This window comes from Sylvia atricapilla, chromosome 5 (assembly GCF_009819655.1).
Source record: "Sylvia atricapilla isolate bSylAtr1 chromosome 5, bSylAtr1.pri, whole genome shotgun sequence".
NCBI lineage: Eukaryota > Metazoa > Chordata > Aves > Passeriformes > Sylviidae > Sylvia > Sylvia atricapilla.
Genome location: NC_089144.1, coordinates 20,378,607 through 20,402,657, shown reverse-complemented (window position 1 = coordinate 20,402,657; position 24,051 = coordinate 20,378,607). Strand labels below are relative to the sequence as shown.

The 24,051-nt window shown below is 48.8% G+C and overlaps 2 protein-coding genes across 2 annotated transcripts; both read left to right on the top strand.

Annotated features, from left to right (window-relative positions):
• Positions 1 to 264: 264 nt before the first annotated feature.
• On the top strand, positions 265 to 6,039 carry LOC136361144 (endonuclease domain-containing 1 protein-like). The gene is made up of 3 exons (XM_066318865.1): positions 265 to 315; positions 1,872 to 2,187; positions 4,187 to 6,039. The coding sequence occupies exons 2-3, from the start codon at positions 1,906 to 1,908 to the stop codon at positions 4,727 to 4,729; spliced, it is 825 nt and encodes a 274-aa protein (XP_066174962.1). The 5' UTR covers positions 265 to 315; positions 1,872 to 1,905; the 3' UTR covers positions 4,730 to 6,039.
• Positions 6,040 to 15,338: 9,299 nt separating this feature from the next.
• On the top strand, positions 15,339 to 18,294 carry LOC136361143 (endonuclease domain-containing 1 protein-like). The gene is made up of 2 exons (XM_066318863.1): positions 15,339 to 15,658; positions 17,686 to 18,294. Exons 1-2 carry the CDS (start codon positions 15,374 to 15,376, stop codon positions 18,229 to 18,231), a joined length of 831 nt encoding a protein of 276 aa, XP_066174960.1. The 5' UTR covers positions 15,339 to 15,373; the 3' UTR covers positions 18,232 to 18,294.
• The last annotated feature ends 5,757 nt before the right edge of the window (positions 18,295 to 24,051 follow it).

Genomic DNA, 24,051 nt, shown 5'->3' with positions numbered 1-24,051 from the left:
TTATTCAGAAGGGCAAGGTCAGAGGGAATGATTTGGGAAAGCAACTCAGGCGAGCTCACCTGAAAATTAACATCAGATTTTGAAACAGAAGTAAGCAGGAAATTATTGAGTACCAAATCTTCACCCAGGATCTTGCAAAAAACCTTCTAGAAAAACAGAAGTGTGGTCTGTACACTAATCTCTGCTTGGGAAATCTAACAACTGTCTCTTCCTGGAGAGTATATAAACCCAGACAGTCTGAGACTGCAGCACAGGCATTTGAGATCCTCTGTCACTTGGGACTGTGAGCGGGATCCTGTGCTGCTCTTTCTCACGGTAGGTTTTCTATGTATCTATTAAGTTAGATATTCAGTAAGATAGATATATTTGAATCTCATGGTATGGGTGATGCAGAAGGACTTTTCAGACACTTCTCTGCTTGATTTGGGGTAGCTGTGGGCATGCTCTGCCCACTACTGTAAAAAGTCCCTACTTGTGGTTCGTGTTCTCAGTTTCCAGCTCATTGGTCAGCACCTTCCTGATCCAGGGGTGAAAAAGAGAAAAAAGACCACATATCTTAGGTCAGAGCAGGGCTGTGTGCAGCTCAACATCCTGAATTCAATGGAAATGGAGAGATGAGGGTCAGGGAGAAGGATAAGAAAAGAGCAAATGTGCAAAGTGACTTGTCAAACCTTCAGCAGTCCTCAGGTCAGACTCTTCCCAGCCTGAGATGGGCTTTGTGCTTTAGAGGCTGTGGCAGCTTTCTCTCCCAGGAACCCTTGCAATTGCCTGTCCTAGCTGCCTTATTCCAAATGCTGATGATTTTAAATCATTCCACTGAGTGTCTGGCAGTGCAAATGAAATCATCCTTGCTATCCCAAACCTGTGCTGCCTCTGAAAGGAGACAAAGCCTCTAGCTTGATTGCCAGCATCCCAGGGAGCTTTTCAGCAGTTTTCTCATAAAGGAATGATCTTACTGACTGCTGAAAATCACATCACCACTGAGAAAGACAAAAGAGGACAGGTGGCTGTGCAAGAAATAGAAATTCCTGCACTGGTTCCTTTGACTGTACAGGAAAATCAATCATCAAAGCTAAGGATGGGCATCAGCAGGAAACCCAAACAACTTCAAGAAGGAGCTGCCCCTCAGAGCTTGCATTGCAGCAGCCACTGCGTTGATAAGATAGAGGTGTTCTCCCTCATGCTTGCTGCTATCATCGGCTTGGCCCCTTTCATTTTCTCTCTCCATGTGTCTGCAAGTTCAGAATCTGGGGTTGGATATTGTGGAAACGCAGGGTGAGCAGCAGGACCCCCATTGTCCAATGTCAGCTGAGAGGCAGGACCCCAGGTGGATCATTTGGGGTTCAAGACTGGGTCAGAGTGGAAGAGCTGCGTGTCTGTGTGAACCTGGATGGGGCCAGAGACGTGTTGGAAGTGCAGCCTTGCTGTTCTTTCCCTGCCCAATGCCCCAGGAGATTAAAGCCCAGCTCAGCATTGCAGGGGGCTGAGCAGAGTCCCTACCCAGCTGCAGGTGTCTGCTGTGGGAAGGTGCTCAGAGCACGAGGGAGGTGGGCAAAGGTGACCTTGTCCCAGGGCTGTGCCTCCGTTGCAAGTTAACCTTGCTGTGAGAGCTGATTACCCTCGTGGTGGGTTTGGCTCCTCCCTTCTACGGGCTGACTTCTCCCACTGCTGCCTCCTCTGGGCACCTAAACCCTGGTTTAGGTTTTACCCTTATTGCCCTCATGATTTTTCCATATCCTGGAGGACAGAAATTTCTCCTTTCCTGGTCTCTCATGATCCCCTCCTCTGTTAGCTCTGTCCCCTGCACGAGAAGGCTCCAGGCCATGTCCAGCTCTCTCCAAGCTGAGTGTCCCTCTCCATTTGCCTTCCAGGAGAGCAAGAGCCCTTCCCTGAAATCCTCCCACGATGCTGGGGCTGCTGCTGCTGCAGGTGTTGTCCAGCTGCCTCTGGCTGGGACACAGCGAGGTGTCGCTATCCTTTGCAAGTTGTCGTCAGTTTTTCTATGCAGGGGCCCCTCCAAACCGTGCTCTGGATGCACCAAGCTCGGTCAAGATCTGCCAGCGCTACAGCAACTCCTATCACTTTGCCACTCTTTATGACCGACGCAGGAGAATTCCAGTCTACTCTGCTTACATCTACTACCAGGGATTTGGCACTAGATCTAAATCATGGTTTGTTGAGCCCCAGGTGAGTGTCTGTCTTACCACACATCACCCTCCAGTCATTAAAAGATGACCTGCATCATTTAACCAATTTTTATCCCACTTCTCTACACACATGCAATTGAACACACTGAATGGGAATTTTCTCATTGAGCTTCAAACAGCTGCACCACATGGCTCCTCTGGTGCATCTGAGACATCAGCAGGAGAATGAGATGAATCATATCCCAAAGGTGCCCAGTTTCCTGCCCTGACCTGACAGGAACAGCAAATCAGATTACTTGGCATTACATGACAAAGTCAAATGATTCCCCTCCCTGTGCCCTGCTGTGGTGAGTGGCCAAGTGATGGGAAAAAGGCATCCAAGAGAGGCTGCACTTGAAAGACCAACAGTCCTGCTGGGATCTGATCCCCACTTTTCCCTGAGCTGTTTTGTCATCCCTGATAGAGTTTATCTACTCCCAGTGAACAGTCCAAGAGGCTTTGTGAGTGGTGTGAGAGAAGTGAGGAGAAACTCAGAAGGAGGTGAGATGGCCCAGGGACAAAGCCTCAGGAGAAAAGACACTGGAGATGTGAGGGTCAGGTTAAGAGAGGAAGGATTTCTGAAGTGACATTTCAGGCAGTGAAGAGTGAGGAGCATCAGTGTCAGTCCAGTCAGAAGGCTGTGATCTCCATCCGTGGCCAGTGACCCCTGAGCACCTTTGGCTCAGGCTTGGTCCAGAAGGGTCCAGCAGACAGACAGAACTCCACAGGGTATGGAGCCCTCACCAATGTCTTTCAGAACTTTGGTAAGACAGGCCAGGGCAATGAAGGAATAGAAGAACAGCAAATTCAGGACCTCTATATGGGCAGAGTAGGAGGAGAGCTTTGGGTGAAAATGTGAAAGATCATAATGTCCAAAATCAAGAGGAGGGCCAAAGATGCTTCTCTAAAATGAACAACAAGGTATTGAAGCTTTGAGAAAAATAATCATTCGCACTTGTTACTCAAATGAACCTGAGCAAATAACCTGGTTTTGTTTTAGTGCAGCCTCTACATTAGGGAGGGAGAAAAACTTTTATCGTTTTGTAGAATCATAGAGTGGTTTGTGTGGGAAGGAATTTCATAGGTCATCTTAATCCAACTCCCCTGCATGGGCCAGGCTACTTGCTACTAGACTAGCATGCTCCAAACCCATCACTGGCCTTATCTTGACCCTGGACACAGGATACCTGAAAAACCTGTGAATTTGTCAACTTTCTTCAGAGGCCTTTTTGGAGGATTTAGTTTCCTCAGGACTCTTCTGGGATTACAGGCCCCTCTCAGAGGCTGATCATTTGTAATTTGTTTCCAGTGATGCTGCAGAAGATGCTCCCTGGCCCAGATCAGCTCTGATGCACATTCTTAGCACTGCTGTAATAGATTCCATTTACATTCAGATTTTTTGGCTTCCTGAGTAAAAATGTTCCTCTTTAAATGAACTGCAGCCCTCCCAGGGAAACCTCAGCTCCAGGACTGATTTTCTAACACACCTCCCTGGGTGTGGTGTTAGAGGAGGCAGCCTCTGGTGTTCCAGATGTGAGGTACACTTGTAGCAACAACACAAAACAATCACAGAATCTTAGAATAGCAGTGTGGCAGGAGGGAATGCAGGGAGAGCCCTGGGCAGATTTGGGCTGTGGAGAAAGGGGGAAAGGGAAGTAGGTTTGGTAGGGGAGGTTTCTCACCAAAGTCACCTTTCAATCCTAAGAGTGGAAAATGCTCCTTGTCCCATGCATGTGTCCATGCTCCCAGCACAGGCTGCAGGCTGGATCACAAAGGTCTCAAGTCAAAATGAGAGCAGATTCTGAGCTGCTTTCTCTTTAAAGGTTCTGTATTTAGGTAGGAGGAGCATGTGTATAATTTCTCTCATATTCATAAATTTTTCTGCAGTGAGAATTACAAAAAATGTAATTTTGACCATCACAGTCATCTGCTCCAGCGTAATCTGTTTCATTGCATGCATCCTCAGTACTGACACTTTTCCCTCTTCTTACCCTTTCAAGCTGATCAACTCAAGTTTTCCTAAGCAAATGGATACAGAGGAGTCCATCAGAGCTCGATACAAAATCCGTCCACAGATAATGGGCAGGAATCAGGCTCTCAACCAAGACTACAGCCACCTCCAAGGTTTGAACCGTGGTCACTTGAGCCCCAGTGGCCACCAAAGGGGTCAGAACAGCAAGACGGCGACCTTCACCCTCACCAACATAGTGCCCCAGCACGCCGCACTCAACATGGGTACCTGGAATAACTATGAGAAAACAACAATGGCCCATAGAACTAAGAACTGTACAACCACCTACGTCATCACGGGTGCTGTGCCTGGGAAGAGCTACATCTCCAATAACAGGGTTAATGTACCCAGCCACATCTGGTCAGCTGCCTGCTGTGTGGTGGGCACACGGCCCAAGAAGGCTTGGGGAGCCATCGCTGAGAACGACAAGGACAAGGTGGAGGTCCTCAGCCTGGGAGATCTGGAGGCCAGGTTGACCCAGTTCTACGAAGGGGAAAAAATTATGCTGTTTACGAATGCCTGTCCCCGGTAATAAGGCTCACACTCTTAATAGAAAAGGCTCACTGGCTTTTCTCATGTGTCACAGAATCACAGAATCACAGAATGGGTTGGTTTTGAAGGGACCTTAAAGCCTTAAAAATCATCTCATTCTGACCTGCCTGCCATGGCAGGGACATCTTCCGCTACACCAGCTTGTTCCATGCCCTCCTCAGCCTGGCCTTGAGTGGTTCCAGGGATGGGGCAGTCAAAACATCTCTGGGTAACTTTTACTCACACAACAGTCTGCTCATGGTAATTTACTTCTTTAGAATACCCCATCTAACCCTGCCCTCCCTCAGTGTGAAACCATTCCCTCTTGTCCTGTCACTCCATAGCCTTGTCCAAAGACCCTCTCCAGCCTTGTCTAAGACACATCCTTTAGGTACAGGACTCTCAGGAGTCTGCTCCAGGCTGAACAAGCCCAGCTCTCCCACCCTCTCTCCACAGCAGACATGCTCCAGCCCTCACAGCACCTTCATTACCTCCTCTGGACTCCAGTGCAAACCAAAAGCTTTGTATCCTGCCTGTGCTGTGGGCCCCAGAGCTGGAGGCAGCACTGCAGCTGGGGTCTCAGCAGAGCAGAGTAGTGTGGGACAAATGTCCTGTGCAGCGTCTGTGCTGCTTCCTTCTCTGGTGTGTTTCCAGCTCTGGCCCTCAGGGCACCTCCTCCTCGGCTCAAAGGCACCAAGATGTGAGCACAGCCAACAGCTGCTTTGCTTTGCTGCCCATCTCAGGAGAGAGCTCTTAGGGATGAGTCCTCTCCTCCTTAGCTGTCCCTTAGAGTGTGCAGCTGACTTGTCCCTCACCTCCTTAGGAAGGCTGTGGGACCAGGACACCTCACATTGCCCAGAGACCTTCTCTGGAGATCTCCATGTCTGCAGATACCCAAACCCCTACAACAGATGATACTGGACAATCTGCTCTAGCTGATCCTGCTTGAGCCTGGAGTCTGGACTAGAAGATCTTGAGAGGTCCCTCCAAAATACAAAAATTCAGTGATTCTGTGAACCTGGCACATGCTTTTTTTTTTTTTTGCTTGCTTTTGAAACTGCACCATGAGAGCAGCACCTGATGTATCAGCCAGGCAGGCTATGGCGTCAGATTTATAGAAAGCTTTGAGCAGCCAAAGCTAAGTTCCTGGGATGCACTCCTAGGAAACCTGCATTCTCTGCTCTGCTTCTGAAGCTCTTCTGCAGATTTATGGGAAACTGATTTGGGCTAATGGATACAGTGATTGTAAAAGACCAATGTGTGCTACATTATTGAGTTTGCAAGAGCTTACAATAAAAGCTATTTCCTGCAGTGCTGCACTGGTGCATGGTCATATTTCATATAAACAACAAATTGCTTCTCCCTGAAAATTCTAACACCACCAGGAATATCACAGTGTCCAGAGCACTCTTGCATGATATTGGGTGTCCAAATGCAATCTGAAGATGCCATGACAGCCACACCAATGTCAGCATCAGACACCAGTTATTCTCCTGGCAGTGGGCAAGAACAAAGTGGGCCAGAGTGCCAACAGCTCATATAAGCTGTGTCACTTCCAGAGGTGCCAGCTGGAGACTGGACTTGTCAGCTCAGGAGCTGTTGTTCATCATCCTCCTGGGTCTCATTGCTCAGCCAGGACCAACCTGTTTGGGGGCTGCACTAAAACAAAGGTTCTGGTGGAGATGCAGAGGGAGGCAGCCCCATGCAGATGTCTCCAGCTGTGCTGGGCTCCCAGCTCTGACTGCAGCCAGCAGAGCTCCAGGCCAGCCTCAGCTGCAGAGAGAGATGCACCCCGGGCCACTGCAGCTGCCCTGAGGTTTGGAGAACCCCACTGGGGCTGGCTGATGTGCTGCAGCATCCTGGGCAACACCCACCCCCAGCTGGGCCAGCAGCCACAGGCCAGGCCCATTCCCAGGGGCAGCTCCCAGGGCTCTGCACAGCTGACACAGGGACCCAGATCCCAGCACAGACACGGGGCACTGCCTGGGAGCACCATGGACTTCTGCTCCTGCTGCCTCCAGCTGCCAGAGCAGCAAGAGCCCTGCCTTGTGCCAGCTGGGCTGCACAGAGACGTAGGACAAGATTTACTTTCTTAAGAGAGCAAAGTGATGACATCTCTCTCACCACCTTTTCTGGACAGCTCCTGAAATCCCAGGTCATCGCCTGGATGGATTTTTTCTCCTGGGATTGTTGCAAAGAGGTGAAGATAGTATAAAAGAAAGGCTTCATAAAATATGGTTTAGATGGTGATCCTCTAGCTAAGATAGAAGTAGCTTGTAAGTTCTCATAAAGAAGAGGCATAAGAATGAACCTATTCTTAGAGAGAAAAATAGTTTTGACCAGCATAAACAATGAATCTGTCCCATGAAAATCAGTGAAGAAATTTTGTAACCATATCTGAAGAGTGAAAATTTATACACGTATACAATAGCCCTTACTGACCAGGGAACTGAGTTTCACTCAATTAGGTTTAACAAAGTGCCTTCTGGATTTACATATAAATATGAGCTTTGTGACTAAATAATTGGCTTTCCTGCATGAGAACACTGAGTCCCGTCTCCTTATTTATTACAACAAGGATCAAATGCTGACACAGACCTTGATGGGATGAAAGCATCAGTGTGATTTCAGGCTGAGGCACCTCTGCAGACACCTCTGCTGAAAGTCAGGGGACTGTCTCTGACTTGACCACTCACACCTGCCACCAGCTGGGGCTGGAGACCACATTCATCCCCACCATTACTCATGTCATGACCCATTGCATCCTCTTTCCAGGCCCTGGAACCACTGGCTGCTTGACCAGCTCTCGTGGTTTGCCACTGGACAAACACCAGGCACACACAAAAGCTGCCCACTCACCCTCCCCTGCCACAGCAGGGCAGAGGAGAGAAAAAACAATTAATGAAGGGTTCATGAGTTGAGATAAGGACTGGGACAAAACACTGCCAGGACAAAACCGGTTCCACATAGAGATAGAAAGGGAGTTGACTACTCTCAAAATCAGAGGAGGATAATGAGAACTAAAATAGCCCTTAAAAACAGCTTCACCAAACCCTTCCCTCCTTCCCAAAAACAGCACAGCAAGACAGAGTGTGGTGAATTTTGATCAGTCCATCACTCAAGGTTTTCTTCTGATGCTCAGGAAGTGGGATCCCTCCCATGGGAGACAGTTCTCCTTGAACTTCTCCAGCGTGGCTCCACTCTCATGAGCAGCAGTCCAATCAAAACTGCTACAACATGATTCCCTCCCACAGGCACACAGTCCTCCCAAAAGTGCTGTGGCATGGATCATTCTTCCGTAGGATGAAGTCCTCCAAGAAGAGGCCGCTCCTGCCTGGGAGCAGGGGACCCCTCTTTCCACCAGGTCTCCCACTGGATCACAGCCTCCTCCAGACATCCACCTGCTCCTGTGTGGGCACCACTCCCATGGGCTGTGGGTGGATCTCTGCATACCCTGTGGATCCTCTTGGGCAGCAGGGGCACAGCTGCTTCCCCATGGTCTTCACCACAGCCTCCAGCGGAATCTCAGCTCTGGCACCTGGAGCGTCTCCTGCCCCTCCCTCTACACTGACCTTGGTGTCCCCATGTTGTTTCCTTCACTTGTTCTCACCACCTCCTCTTCTCTGGATGGAATGAAATCTGCATGCCCCTCTGCATTTTGATTTTTTTCCCACATATGTTATCACTGCACACATTACCAACATCTCTAATTGGCCGAGCCTTGGCCAGCAGCATGTCCATCTTCAGAGCCATCAGGGATTGGATCTGCTAAACATGGTGAAAGCTTTTTGGCATCTCCTCACAGAAAGCATCTCTATGGGCCCCCTGCTACCAAAAGCCAGGCTGTGCAAATCCTACACACCAACCCCAGAAGTGCCACCTCTATCAGCTTCCCACGCTCTTCCCAGCACCTTGACCCCTGGCAGGAATCAGAAATGCCCTGCCATCCACAGCCAGCTTGTGAAATACATGGGCAGCCCAAGAGAGAAAAGGAACCCCTTGCATTCTGCCTGATTTCATATATGACCAGTGTTGCTTTCCATCACTTCTAATCAGTGCTGGGGGACTGGGGAGGTCCCAGGGGCCTGGAATTTGGTCATTGTCACATCCACCCACAAGAAGGGCTGCAAGGAGAATCTGGGCAACCACAGGCGTATCCACCTGACCTGGCTTCCCAGAAGGGTTATGGAGCAGATTGTCCTGAGTGGGATCACACGGCACATACAGGATCACCGAGGCATCAGTCCCAGCCAGCAGGGCTTTAGGAAAGGCACGTCCTGCCCAGCAAACCTCATCTCGTTTGATCACCAGGTGACCAGCCCGGTGGCTGAGGGGGGAGGCTGCAGAAGTGCCTGCCTGGGCTTCAACAAAGCCTTTGGCACCATGTCTCACAGCATTCTCCTGGAAAAGCCCTCAGCCCACGGCTTGCAGAGGGGCTCTCTTGGCTGGATCAGGAACTGTCTGGATGTCCATGCCCAGAGAGTGTTGGTGAACAGTGCCACATCCAGCTGGCGTCAGGCCACAGGCGGTGTCCCCCAGGGATCACTGCCAGGCCTAGTCCTCTTTAATATCTTTACTGATGATCTGGATGAGGGGATTCAGTGAAGCCTCAGTAAGATCACAGATGATACCAGGTTTGGTGGCAGACTCAGCTTGCTGGAGGGCAGGAAGGCTCTGCAGAGGGCTCTGGACTGGCTGGGTCCACGGGCCGAGGCCACGTCTGCAGCCAGTGCAGAGAAAGGCCACGAAGCTGGGGAAGGCCCTGGAGGGGAAGGCCTGTGAGGAGCAGCTGAGGCAGCTGGGTTCCTTTAACCCAGAAAAATGGGTTCTGAGAGATTATTTCTCTCTACAGCTCCCTGAAAAGCCTCAACCTGCACCAGGGGAGATTCTGGGGAGGGACATCAGGAGGAATTTCTTCACAGAAAGGGAGATTCAACCTGGGAATGGACTGCTTGAGCATGTGGTGGAATGTCAGTCTCTGGAGACTGGATGTGGCACGCGGTGCCGTGGTCCAGTTGACCTCGTGGTGACTGGTCCAAGGTTGGACTCCACAATCACAGAGGCCTTTTCCAACAGAAATGATTCTGTGTTTCTCACAGCAGCCCAACTTGCAGCTGAGCACAGGGCTGCCCCAGCTCCGCAGGCATGCTGCCAGGCACTTTTCACCTGGGATTGCCTCTGTTTCCTGCTGAGCCTGATGTGAATGGGGAATAGGGATGCAGCTCTTTGCTGAGCCCAGAGCTGGCCCATGCCCACGGTGGGGTGGGAAGCACCTCTGCTCTCTGGAAGATGCAGCTGCACTGACATGGCAGGACAATTTTGCAGTTTTCTCTGTGTCTGTCCATCTTTGGGGAGAGCTCTGGGCTCCAGGGCGTTGCAGGCATTTGAAACACTAAGGAAAAAGTTATTTTTGCTGGGAGCTGTGACAAAACACTGATAGCCAAGGCCACTTCACTGCAAAGCGGCTTGGACCATGTACCTTGCTTAGTCTTTTTTACCAGTGACACCATATTCTTTGGACTTGACATGTTGCCATGTGCTTTCCCAAAAGAGAAGAAAACAGGAGAATCAAGACAATGGCATCTTCTGTCCTCTGCTTGAGAGAGCAGCTGGGCAAAGCTTCTTTGGTCATTTCAGGAGCTGAGATTTCCTGTTAGGCAGCTTTTCAAGTTCACATTGTAAACTTGTACCTCTGATTTCTGAGGAACTACTTATTTCTTGTTTATCTGGGTGGGTTTCTTATACTTGGTGCACTGAGGTTCTCACTTGCTGTACCTAAGGAAAATGCCCGTTGCTTTTGGGCAAGAGCACTTTGGCACAGGAATATCAGCCAAGAACTTTTGAGGGTCAGGTGAGGGGGTGTTCAGGAATGCTGCTGCCCAAGTGCTCTGCCACACACATGAAGATGCAGCAGAGGACATTCTGGAAAACCTGCTCTAGCTGATCCTGCTTGAGCCTGGAGTCTGGACTAGAGGATTTTGAGAGGCCCCTCAAAAATCAACAAAATCCACAATTTAGCGATTTTCTGATGTTGGGACATGCTTTTCTTTTCTTCCTTTTCGAACTGCACCATGAGAGCAGCACCTGATGTATCAGACAGCCAGGCTTTGGCATCAGATTTATAGAAAGCTTTGAGCAGCCAAAGCTAAATTTCTGGGATGCACTCCTTGCATACCCTCATTCTCTGCTTGATTTCTCAAGCTTATCTGCAGATTTATGGGAAAGTGATTTGGGCAGATGTATTCAATGGTTGTAAAAGATCATTGTGTACTACATCACTGAGTTTGCCATAGCTTACAACAAAAGTTATTTGCTGCAGTGCTGGATCTGTGCTGGGTCACATCTCATATAAACCACAATTTCAGCTTCTCCCTGAAATTTCCACCAGGAATGTCACAGTGTCTGGAGCAACCTTGCAGGACACTGGGTGTCAGAATGCAATCTGTTGATGGCAAAACACCCACACCCGTGTCAGCATCAGACACCAGTTATTCTGGGAATGGACATGAACAAAGTGGGCCAGGGAGGCAACAGCTCATGCAGGATATCCCCACTGCTGCATCAAGGAGACTTGCAACTTTCATGTCATCTCTCTTGATCCTTTGGGGATGGGTACCAGAATAACAAGAAGTTCAACAAGTTCTCTGTATCAAGGATTATGTGGGATTGCCACACTTTTCCCTGCAGATGGGTTTTCCACTGTGTCATGCAGCACTATGGAATTGGGGGACATTTTGGGGCTCTTTAACGGTTAATGGCCTCTTCTAATGGTGTGACCACTCTTGGGCCCTGCTTGGTTATGTCACTTGGGCCTCATCAGAAAGGAAAAATTTGCCCCACCTCCACCAGATCTGCTTCTTTTTGGCCTTTTCCCTCACCCTGGCTAAACACCACTTGGTTGAAGTCATCAGTCCCAGGTCAACATAGACAGAAGAAAGCACAGGACTCAACCAGTTTTTTCAAACAAACTTTGGTCTAACAGAATTTTCTGGATATTTCTGCTTGTAACAACCAACTCATCACTCTGTTATTCCAGGACTTTTGGAAATGGCAGAAAATTTGGCCAGTTTAGTTTTGAGTGAATGAATGATCATTGAATCACAGAACATTTTGGATTGGAAAAGACGAGCTAGTTCCATGCCCTCCCATGGGCAGGGACAAGTTCCACTATCCTGGGCTGCTCCAAGCCCCGTCCAACCTGGCCCTGGACACTTCCAGGGATGGGGCAGTCTCATTCTGTGGGCAACTTGTGCTTCACCACCGCCACAGTAACAAATATCTTCCAAATATCCAATCTAAACCTACACTCCTTCCATTTCAAGCCATTCCATCTTGTCCAAATATCATGGTTTAACCCCAGCCAGCAGCCACGCCCTACAGAGCCGCTTCCTCACTTCCCGACCACACGATCAGGGATCAGAGAGAGAACTGGAAGGGTAAAATCTGGAAAACTCATGGGTGGGGATATAGACAGTTTAACACGGAAAGCAAAAGCTGTGCACACAAGCAAAGCACAACAAGGAATTCTTTCACCATTTCCCATGGATAGAAAGGTGTTCAGCCACCTCGAGGACAGCAAGGCCCCATCCCACCTAACAGTTACTTGGGAAGACAAAACCCATCACTCCAAATGTCCCCTCCTTCCTCCTTCTTCCCCTCACTTTATATACTCAGCATAATATCAAATGGTCTGCAATATCCCTCTGGTCACCTGTCCTGGCTGTGTCTCCTCCCAACCTCCCAAGTACCCCCAGCCTCCTTACCAGCCTAGGAGTCCAAAAAGCAGAAAAGGCCTTGGCTCTAAGAAAGCTCTGCTCAGCAATAACAAAAACCTCTCTGTCTTATCAGCTCTGTGTTCAACAGAACTCAAAACACCTCCCCATACCTGCTGCTGTCAAGAAAATTAACTCTGAACCCAGCACACCTATCAAGTCCATGCCCTTGTCCAAAGTCTCTCTCTCCAGCTCTCCTGTGGACTCCTCAAGTACTGCCAGGTGCTCTGGGCTATCCCCAGAGCCTTCTCCTTCCCAGGCTGCTGGCATGAAGCTGTTACAAAGCCATGGCAATCAGGCAAGAGGATATTTGTAGCCTGGCCATAGGAAGGATGTAATGAGAGGCTGCAGAAGAGCAGCCTGTGAAAATCTGAGTGTCCTCAGAGACAGGACAGTCCATCCAACACCACCAGAGCTGTTCTGTTGGGCACAGAAACATGTGTAAGTGCTGGAGCAGCAGCAGCTGCAGCTGTTGGGATTGTTCAAGGAGGTCCCCAGACCCTGTTAAGAGATCCTGACATACCATGCTGCAAGTCAGCAAATTTGGGAGAAATTCTGAGGAAACTGTAACAAACAACTGTCAACCCATTTCAGGAAGGCTGTGAAGAATGCCCCTGAAAAAAAGATACAAAACATCTCAGTGCAATTTTCTGTTCATGAGGAGAGACAAATTTATGACTGGGTATAGATTGCAGTGGCACTCCTGAGGATTCAAACAGATCTTTCTCCAGGTAGAAGACAAAAGGAATGGTTCAGCTGTGTGTTCTGAGACGCTGCTTCAGGGTAAAGTCTTGCTCCTTCCTCACAATTGACTCCAATATTCAAAATCTTGCCTGAGCTTTGGAATAAATATATATAGACAAAGCCTAGGCTGGAGTTGGAGATGTCCATGGAGCATTCAGAGCTTATGCATGCACCAGATTTTGCAGCACTTCAGTGTTTTCTGACAGTCAGGAGGGCAAGGAGAGAAGGAATGATTTCGGAAAACAAGTCAGTCCAGCTCACCTGAAAATTAACATCAAACTGTTGAATTAGAAGTAAGCAGGAAAGTATTGATTGCCAAAACTCCACCCATGACCTTGCAAAAAAACCTCTAGAGAAACAGAGGTGGGGTCCCAATTCTTGGGAATATTCACTCTAATCTCTGCTTGGGAAATCTAACAACTATCTCTTCCTGGAGAGTATATAAACCCAGACAATCTGAGACTGCAGCACAGGCATTTGAGAGTCTTCTGACACTTTGGAGCTGTGAGCAGGATCCTGTGCTGCTCTTTCTCACGGTAGGTGCTCTCTATATATCTATTAACTTAGATATTAAGTTAGTTAGATAGAATTGAAATCTCATGGTGTGGGTGATGCAGAAGGAGTTTTCAGACACTTCTCTGCTTGATTTGGGGCAGCTGTGGGCATGCTCTGCCCACTACTGTAAGAAGTTCCTACTTGTGGTTCGTGTTCTCAGTTTCCAGCTCATTGGTCAGCACCTTCCTGATCCAGGGGTAAAAAAGAGAAAAAGGACCATACATCTTAGGTCAGAGCAGGGCTGTGTGCAGCTCAACATCCTGAATTCAATGGAAATGGAGAGATGAGGGTCAGGGAGAAGGATAAGAAAGGAGCAAATGTACAAGGTGATTTATCAAGCCTTCAGCAGTCCTCAGGTCAGACTCTTCCCAGCCTGAGATGGGCTTTGTGCTTTAGAGGCTGTGGCAGCTTTCTCTCCCAGGAACCCTTGCAATTGCCTGTCCTAGCTGCCTTATTCCAAATGCTGATGATTTTAAATCATTCCACTGAGTGTCTGGCAGTGCAAATGAAATCATCCTTGCTATCCCAAACCTGTGCTGCCTCTGAAAGGAGACAAAGCCTCTAGCTTGATTGCCAGCATCCCAGGGAGCTTTTCAGCAATTTTCTCATAAAGGAATGATCTTACTGACTGCTGAAAATCACATCCCCACTGAGAAAGACAAAAGAGGACAGGTGGCTGTGCAAGAAATAGAAATTCCTGCACTGGTTCCTTTGACTGTACAGGAAAATCAATCATCAAAGCTAAGGATGGGCATCAGCAGGAATCCCAAACAACCTCAAGAAGGAGCTGCCCCTCAGAGCTTGCATTGCAGCAGCCACTGCGTTGATAAGATAGAGGTGTTCTCCCTCATGCTTGCTGCTATCATCGGCTTGGCCCCTTTCATTTTCTCTCTCCATGTGTCTGCAAGTTCAGGATCTGGGGTTGGATATTGTGGAAACGCAGGGTGAGCAGCAGGACCCCCATTGTCCAATGTCAGCTGAGAGGCAGGACCCCAGGTGGATCATTTGGGGTTCAAGACTGGGTCAGAGTGGAAGAGCTGCGTGTCTGTGTGAACCTGGATGGGGCCAGAGACGTGTTGGAAGTGCAGCCTTGCTGTTCTTTCCCTGCCCAATGCCCCAGGAGATTAAAGCCCAGCTCAGCATTGCAGGGGGCTGAGCAGAGTCCCTACCCAGCTGCAGGTGTCTGCTGTGGGAAGGTGCTCAGAGCACGAGGGAGGTGGGCAAAGGTGACCTTGTCCCAGGGCTGTGCCTCAGTTGCAAGTTAACCTTGCTGTGAGAGCTGATTACACTCGTGGTGGGTTTGGCTCCTCCCTTCTATGGGCTGACTTCTCCCACTGCTGCCTCCTCTGGGCACCTAAACCCTGGTTTAGGTTTTACCCTTATTGCCCTCATGATTTTTCCATATCCTGGAGGACAGAAATTTCTCCTTTCCTGGTCTCTCATGATCCCCTCCTCTGTTAGCTCTGTCCCCTGCACGAGAAGGCTCCAGGCCATGTCCAGCTCTCTCCAAGCTGAGTGTCCCTCTGCATTTGCCTTCCAGGAGAGCAAGAGCCCTTCCCTGAAATCCTCCCACGATGCTGGGGCTGCTGCTGCTGCAGGTGTTGTCCAGCTGCCTCTGGCTGGGACACAGCGAGGTGGTGTCGTCCTTTGCAAGTTGTCGTCAGTTTTTCTATGCAGGGACCCCACCAAATGATGTCCTGGAGCCAGAGAACCCAGCCAAGATCTGCCAGCGCTACAGCAACTCCTATCACTTTGCCACTCTTTATGACCGACGCAGGAGAATTCCAGTCTACTCTGCTTACATCTACAAGCCTGGATCTGGCAAGAGACCTCATACATGGTCTTTTGTTGAACCCCAGGTGAGTGACTCTCTCACAGGACATCACCTCCCAGTGAATCAGAGATGAGTTGCAGCATTTAAATTACCCCTTCTATTCCCAACCACCCCACTACACACACACACAAATAGATCCACTGCATGAGATTTTCTTCACTCAACTTCAAACAGCTGCACCACATGACTCCTCTGGTTCATCTGAGACATCAGGAGGAGAATGAGATGAATCATATCCCAAAGATGCCCAGTTTCCTGCCCTGACCTGACAGGAACAGCAAATCAGATTACTTGGCATTACATGACAAAGTCAAATGATTCCCCTCCCTGTGCCCTGCTGTGGTGAGTGGCCAAGTGATGGGGAAAAGGCATCCAAGAGAGGCTGCACTTGAAGGACCAACAGTCCTGCTGGGATCTGATCCCCACTTTGCCCTGAGCTGTTTTGTCATCCCTGATAGAGTTTATCTACTCCCAGTGAAGGGTCCAACAGACTTTGTGAGTGGTGTGAGAGAAGTGAAGAGAAACTCAGAATGGGGTGAGATGGCCCAGGGACAAAGCCTCAGGAGAAAAGACACTGGAGATGTGAGGGTCAGGTTAAGAGAGGAAGGATTTCTGAAGTGACATTTCAGGCAGTGAAGAGTGAGGAGCATCAGTGTCAGTCCAGTCAGAAGGCTGTGATCTCCATCCAAGGGCAGTGACCCCTGAGCACCTTTGGCTTGTGAATTGGTCCAGAAGGATTCAGCAGACAGACAGAGCTGCAGAAGCTGTAGAGCCCTCACCAATGTCTTCCAGACAAACTTCAGTAGAACAGGCCAGGCCAATTGCAGAAGGGGAAAACAGGCATTTCCTGTCATTGCTATGGACAGAGTGGCAGGATTGTTTGGGGGAAGGTGAGCCAGAGAAGGAAGCCACATGCCCTACTCCAGAGGATGACTAAATATGTTTCCCTGAAAATGAACAAAAATATGTTGAAGGTATGAAAAAGATAATAATTTCATCTTATTAGGCATAACAACTCAAGCAACTAATCGGGTCTTGCAACACTGCAGCCTCCAGATAAATGAGAGATGAAACTTCTCTCTTTTTATAGAATCATAGAGTGGTTGGTATTGGAGGGAACCTTAAACCCCATCTCAGTCCAAGTCGCCTGCATGAGCCAGGTCACTTGCCACTAGACCAGCATCCTCCAAACCTTATCCAACCTAGCATTTTCCTCCTGGACCTAGGAACAAGGCCACCCAAAAATTCTTTCATTTTGTAACTTTCTCCAGAGATCTTTTCAGAGGATTTAGTTTTTGCAGGATTCCTTTGGTATTACAGGCCCATCTCAGAGGTTGATTATTTGTAAATTCTTTTCAGTGATACTGCAGAAGATGTTACCTGGCCCAGATCAGCTCTGACACACATTCTTACTGCAGTTACATTCTGTAACAGATTCCATTTACATTCAGATCTTTTGACTTCCTGAGCAAAAATGTTAATTCTTGGAATGAACTATAGCCCTCCCAGGGAAACCTCAGCTCCAGGACTGATTTTCTAATATATCTCCCTGGGTATGGTGTTAGAGGAGGCAGCCTCTGGTGTTTCAGATGTGAGGTACACTTGTAGCAACAACACAAAACAATCACAGAATCTTAGAATCGCAGTGTGGCAGGAGGGAATGCAGGGAGAGCCCTGGGGAAATCTGGGCTGTGGAGAAAGGGGGAAAGGGAAGCAGGTTCGGTAGGGGAGGTTTCTCACCGAAGTCACCTTTCAGTCCTAGGGGTGGAAAATACTCCTTGTTTCATGCATGTGTCCATGCTCCCAGCACAGGCTGCAGGCTGGATCACAAAGGTCTCAAGTCAAAATGAGAGCAGATTCTGAGCTGTTTTCTCTTTAAAGCTTTTGTGTTTATACAGGAGGCACATGTGTATGATTTCTCTCAGATTCATAAATTTACCTGCACTGAGGATTACAAAAAAATGGGTTATTGACCATCACAGTCATCTGCTCCAGGGAAATCTTCATTACTCTCATTCCTCATTCTAACACTTCCTTCTCTTCCTTGTCCAGCTAATAGGTAACAATAATCTTAAAGAGATGGAAAGAGAGTGGGTCCTCATATATTACTACAATTTCACCACAGAGCAAATAAAAGACAGCCAGGCTGTTGTTGATGACTATGAAAAAATGCTTGGTTTGGACCGTGGCCAATTGAACCCCAGTCGACATCAGGATGGTACAGACAGCAAGACAGCGACCTTCACCCTCACCAACACTGTGCCCCAGGACAACTGTTTGTACGTTCGCCAGTGGAACAACTATGAGTCTGAAATTATGCCCCAATTAACCAAGAACTGTACAACCACCTATGTCATCACGGGTGCTGTGCCTGGGAAGACTTACCTTGTCAATGGAAGAGTTAACAGACCCAGCCACATCTGGTCAGCTGCCTGCTGCGTGGGGGGCACACAGCCCAAGAAGGCTTGGGGAGTCATCGCTGAGAATGACATGAACCAGGTGGAGGTCCTCAGCCTGGGGGATCTGGAGGACAGGTTGACCACACTGTATGGGGGGAATACGGTTACTCTGTTCAGCAGTGCCTGTCCCCGGCAATAAGGCTCACATCCTTGATGGAAAAAGCTCACTGGCTTTTCCCATGTGTCACAGAATCACAGAATCACAGAATCACAGAATGGGTTGGTTTTGAAGGGACCTTAAAGCCTTAAAAATCATCTCATTCTGGCCTGCCTGCCATGGCAGGGACATCTTCCACTACACCAGCTTGTTCCATGCCCTCCTCAGCGTCGCCTTAAATGGTTTCAGGGATGGGGAAGTCAAAACATCTCTGGGTAACTTTTACTCACACAACAGTCTGCTCATGGTAATTTACTTCTATAGAATACCCCATCTAACCCTGCCCTCCCTCAGTGTGAAACCATTCCCTCTTGTCCTGTCACTCCATAGCCTTGTCCAAAGACCCTCTCCAGCCTTGTCTAAGACACATCCTTTAGGTACAGGACTCTCAGGAGTCTGCTCCAGGCTGAACAAGCCCAGCTCTCCCACTCTCTCTCCACAGCAGACATGCTCCAGCCCTCACAGCACCTTCATTACCTCCTCTGGACTCCAGTGCAAACCAAAAGCTTTGTATCCTGCCTGTGCTGTGGGCCCCAGAGCTGGAGGCAGCACTGCAGCTGGGGTCTCAGCAGAGCAGAGTAGTGTGGGACAAATGTCCTGTGCAGCGTCTGTGCTGCTTCCTTCTCTGGTGTGTTTCCAGCTCTGGCCCTCAGGGCTCCTCCTCCTCTGCTCAAAGGCACCAAGATGTGGGCACAGCCAACAGCTGCTTTGCTTTGCTGCCCATCTCAGGAGAGAGCTCTTAGGGATGAGTCCTCTCCTCCTTAGCTGTCCCTGAGAGTGTGCAGCTGACTTGTCCCTCACCTCCTTAGGAAGGCTGTGGGACCAGGACACTTCACATTGCCCAGAGATCTTCTCTGGAGATCTCCATGTCTGCAGATACCCAAACCCTAACAACAGATGATACTGGACAATCTGCTCTAGCTGATCCTGCTTGAGCCTGGAGTCTGGACTAGAAGATCTTGAGAGGTCCCTCCAAAATCCAACAGTTCAGTGATTCTGTGAACTTGGCACATGCTTTTTTTTTTTTTTTTTTTTTTTTTTTTTTTTTTTTGCTTGCTTTTGAAACTGCTGAGAGCAGCACCTGATGTATCAGACAGCCAGGCTTTGGCATCACATAAGTAGAAAGATTTAAGCAGCCAAAGCTGAATTCCTGGGATGCACTCCTAGGAAACCTGCATTCTGTGCTCAGCTTCTGAACATTACCGGCAGATTTATGGGAAACTGATTTGGGCTAATGTATTCAATGGTTATAACAGATCAATGTGTGCCATGTCATTGACTTTGCAAGAGCTTACAATAAAAGTTACTTCCTGCAGTGCTGGATTGCTGAGTCGTGTCTTATATTCTGTACTCAGACAGGAGTTTTGTCCGGGGAATGGGCAAGAACAATGTGGGCCAGACTGCCAACAGCTCATACAAGCTGTGTCAATTCCAGAGGTGCTAGCTGGAGACTGGACTTGTCAGCTCAGGAGCTGTTGTTCATCATCCTCCTGGGTCTCATTGCTCAGCCAGGACCAGCCTGTTTGGGAGCTGGACTAAAACAAAGGTTCTGGTGGAGATGCAGAGGGAGGCAGCCCCATGCAGATGTCTCCAGCTGTGCTGGGCTCCCAGCTCTGACCGCAGCCAGCAGAGCTCCAGGCCTGTCTCAGCTGCAGAGAGAGATGCACCCCGGGCCACTGCAGCTGCCCTGAGGTTTGGAGAACCCCACTGGGGCTGGCTGATGTGCCGCAGCATCCTGGGCAACACCCACTCCCAGCTGGGCCAGCAGCCACAGGCCAGGCCCATTCCCCAGGGGCAGCTCCCAGGGCTCTGCACAGCTGACACAGGGACCCAGATCCCAGCACAGACACGGGGCACTGCCTGGGAGCACCATGGACTTCTGCTCCTGCTGCCTCCAGCTGCCAGAGCAGCAAGAGCCCTGCCTTGTGCCAGCTGGGCTGCACAGATACCTAGGAGTAAAATTTGCTTCTTAGATGTGCAAACTGAGGACATCACTCTAACCCCCTTTGCTGGATAGTTCCTATGATCCCAGGTTGTCTGCCTGGACAGATTGTTTTCTCCTGAGATCAAATGCTGACACAGCTCTTGATGGGATAAAAGCATCAGTGTGATTTCATGCTGAGGGACCTCTGCAGACATCTCCGCTGTACCTCTGGGAGCTCCCTCTGACTTGCTCCCCCACTTCTTCACAGCAGCTGGGGCTGGAGACCACACTTAACCCTACCACTGCTCATCCCATGCCCTACTGCCCTGACTTTCCAGGCTCTGGTACCACTGGCTTCTTGATAATCTCCATCACTCCCTCCTCTATCAACTTCCAGTCTCTTCCCCACACCTTTACCCCTGCCAGTAGCCAGAAAAGCCCTGCCCTCCACAGCAAGCTTGTGAAACACCTAGGAAGCCGAACAAAGGAAGGAATCATCTGATTCAAAATTCCCTTTCTCCAGTACTGCAATCACAACAGACTTTACATTTCCCTGCATTTGCTTAGTGAAAAAACTTAGGTAAAGTCACCTTGAGAACTAACATCAATCATTTTAATTAGAAAGGAGTGGGAGCATAGTGAATACCAAAACTCCTCCTAAGACAGTGCAAAAGTCTCTCCAGACAAACACCAGTGCTGGCAAAACTCCTGGACAAACTCACTCTAAACCCTGTTCTAAACATCTTCCCTCCTGGTGCTATTACAAAAATAACCTTTCTCAGACTGCAGCTGAGGCATTTGAGAGTCCTCTGCCACTTTGGTAGAAATGGCCTGCTTTCCACAGCTGGCAGATGAAATACTTGGAAAACAGAAAGCAAAGGATCAGCCTGACTGCTGCCTTCCCACAGGTATTAGAGGTGCTTCTCACAGCAGCTCAGCTGCAAGCTGAGCACAGGGCTGCCCCAGCTCCACAGGCATGCTGCCAGGCACTTTTCACCTGGGATTGCCTCTGTTTCCTGCTGAGCCTGATGTGAATGGGGAATAGGGATGCAGCTCTTTGCTGAGCCCAGAGCTGGCCCATGCCCACGGTGGGGTGGGAAGCACCTCTGCTCCCCGGGAAGCTGCAGCTGCACTGACATGGCACAGATATTCTGAAGTTTGCTCTGTCCATCTTTGGGGAGAGCTCTGAGCTCCTGGGTTTCACAGAGATTTTAGACACTGAGGAAAAAATATTTTTGCTGAGAGCTTTGAGGAGATGCTGGAAGTTAAACTCACTTCACTGCAAAATGTTGGATCATGCAGATTGCTCAGCCTTTTTCCAATAACAACAAGGGTTCAGATTGCATTAAATGAACCAGTTGTCAAGTGATGTTCTGGAAGAGAAGGAAATAAGAAAATTAAGACATTGGCATAACCTGGTATCTGCTGGGCAAAACTCCTTTGGTCCACCCAGGAGTATCTTTGGCTGTTCATTGGGAAAGCAGCCTGGGAACTGCTTCCTGGTGCTTTGCCATCCCTTGGGCAAAGGGTCCCCCCCTGCTGGGTTGGACACATGGGAGCTACCAGATCTCTCACTAGTAGGCAGCAAATGGTACTCTGTGTGGTTCTGGATGAAACACGTTGTGTTTGTGGTCCTGCCAGGCCAATCTCCAGCTGCTTATCCAGAGAAAATACACATCTCTTCATCTCACCCTGCAAGGAGAGGCTTTTTCCTGGGAAATGATGACCAAAGACATGAGAGTCATTCCTGAATCTCACAGGAGGTCCTCCTGGGGTTTTTTTGCCTTAAATGCTAATCAAGAAAAAGGAAATAAAAGACTACTTTCACTAATCTAACTGCTTTATCTTGCTGGGATCTATTAGAAGTGAGGGAAGTTAAAATTATCAAAATTCAAACGTTTATTTTCACGTCTTATTTTCATATTGAAAGTGAGGTAAATAAATTTGGTCAACATTTAGATGTTTGCTTGACCATCTTAGCCTCTGGATACAAAGGCCACACCTATTATGATAGTTTTATAAGATTAAACCTCCTTTGATTTCTGAGGAACTATTTATCATCTGGGTACCTGGATGGGATCCGGTGAAGTTACTCTCCACATATACAGTAATCACCAAACCTATTCGGTGTATCCCTAACATCTAATCCTGCCCTCTGGCAGTGGGAAGCCATTCCCCCTTGTCCTGTCACTTCATGCCCATGTCCAAAGTCCTCTCCAGCTCTGCTGGAGCACCTCTAGGCCCTGGAAGTGGCTCTAAGGTCTCTATGGAGTCATTTGTTCTCCAGGTTGAACACCCCCAGATGTCTCAGTATGTACCCTGGAATATGGCTGCAGACAGAGAATCCAAACCTGCCCATCTTTAGCCCCATGAAGTGCAGTGACTATCACAGATCACTCCAGAACACAGCTCCTGCTCATGTGGCACAAGAGGAGTGCTCCTACATAATGCACGTAAAACTTTCTCAGTGGTGGTGCCAGATTTTTCTATCTGAAAGCACTGTATGGCAGGTAAACTCATAGAATGGAAATCTGAGAACTAGTCTTAGAACATATCTGTGTTTGCAATGCACACGTTAAACTAACAGGTACTTTCAAATTGAACATAAAAGCCCTCCTTTTAAACCAAGTTGTGTTTTCATGTTTCAAAATAATCTGAAGGACAGTTTCTCTTTGAATACCCACTGCCTCCCCTCACTTCCAACAACACTGACCTCTTCAGGGTTTGTCTCCTCTACTGCCATCCAAGCTTGTTGACCTTCTTAGAAGAAAAGGGGCACCTGAAGAGGAAATGGCTTCCTTTTTACCCTTTCTGCCTGTACTTTTCTCTTCAAGCCCTCCTTTCAATTCAGAGTGAAGGGCCATGTCACAGAATCAGTTAGGTTGGAAAAGACCTCCAAAATTATTGAGTACAATCTTTAACCACCTTGTGGCACCATGTGCCATGTCCAGTCATTTCTTGAACACTTTCAGGGATAGTGATTCCACATCCTCCCTGGGCAGCCCATTCCAATGCTCAACAACCCTTTCAGTGAAGAAATTCTTCATGAGGTCCAATTTGAACTTCCCCTGGTGGAGCTTGAGACTGTGTCCTCTCATCCTGTCACTGCGTGGGAGGAGTGATAGATCCTCACCAGAGTTGTAGAGAGCCATAAAGTCTCTCCTGAGCCTGTTATTTTCTGGGATAAACAATCCCAGATCCCCCAGCCACTCCTCATAGGACTTGCCCAGCAGACCCTTTATTAGCTTCCTTGTCCTTCTCCAGACTCACTCCAGCACCCCAATGTCTTTCCTGAACTGAGGGGCCCAAAACTGGTCACAGGACTCGAGGAGTGGCTTCACCAGTGCCAAGTACAAGGGGACAACCACTGGCCTGGTCCTGCTGGCCACACTACTGCTGGTACAAGCCATGATGCCATTGGCCTTCTTGGCCACCTGAGCACAGCTAATTCATATTCAGCTGCTGTCACCAGCACCCCCTGGTCCTTTCCCACTGGGACACTTTCCAGCCACTTTGTCCCAGCCTGTAGCACTGCCTGGGGTTATTGTGGCTGAAATGTAGGACCCAGCACTTGTAAGTTAAGCACTTGAGGTCTTGTTGCACCTCATTTCGTTGGCCTGTCCACCATCAATCCAGCCTGTCCAGATCCTTCTGCAGACCCTTCCTACCTTCCAGCAAATCAACACTCCCAGCATACTTAATGTTATCCATAAACTTACTGAGGGTTCACAGGATAAGATACATGGTACATATAAGTTCTATTCCAATAGGAATAAAAGAAGTCATGGGAAATATAAACATCAAGGCTACAGAGTCAGAATAACTCGACAGGAATACTAACCAGTAAAGCAATGACACATACCCTCTATCTTGAAATA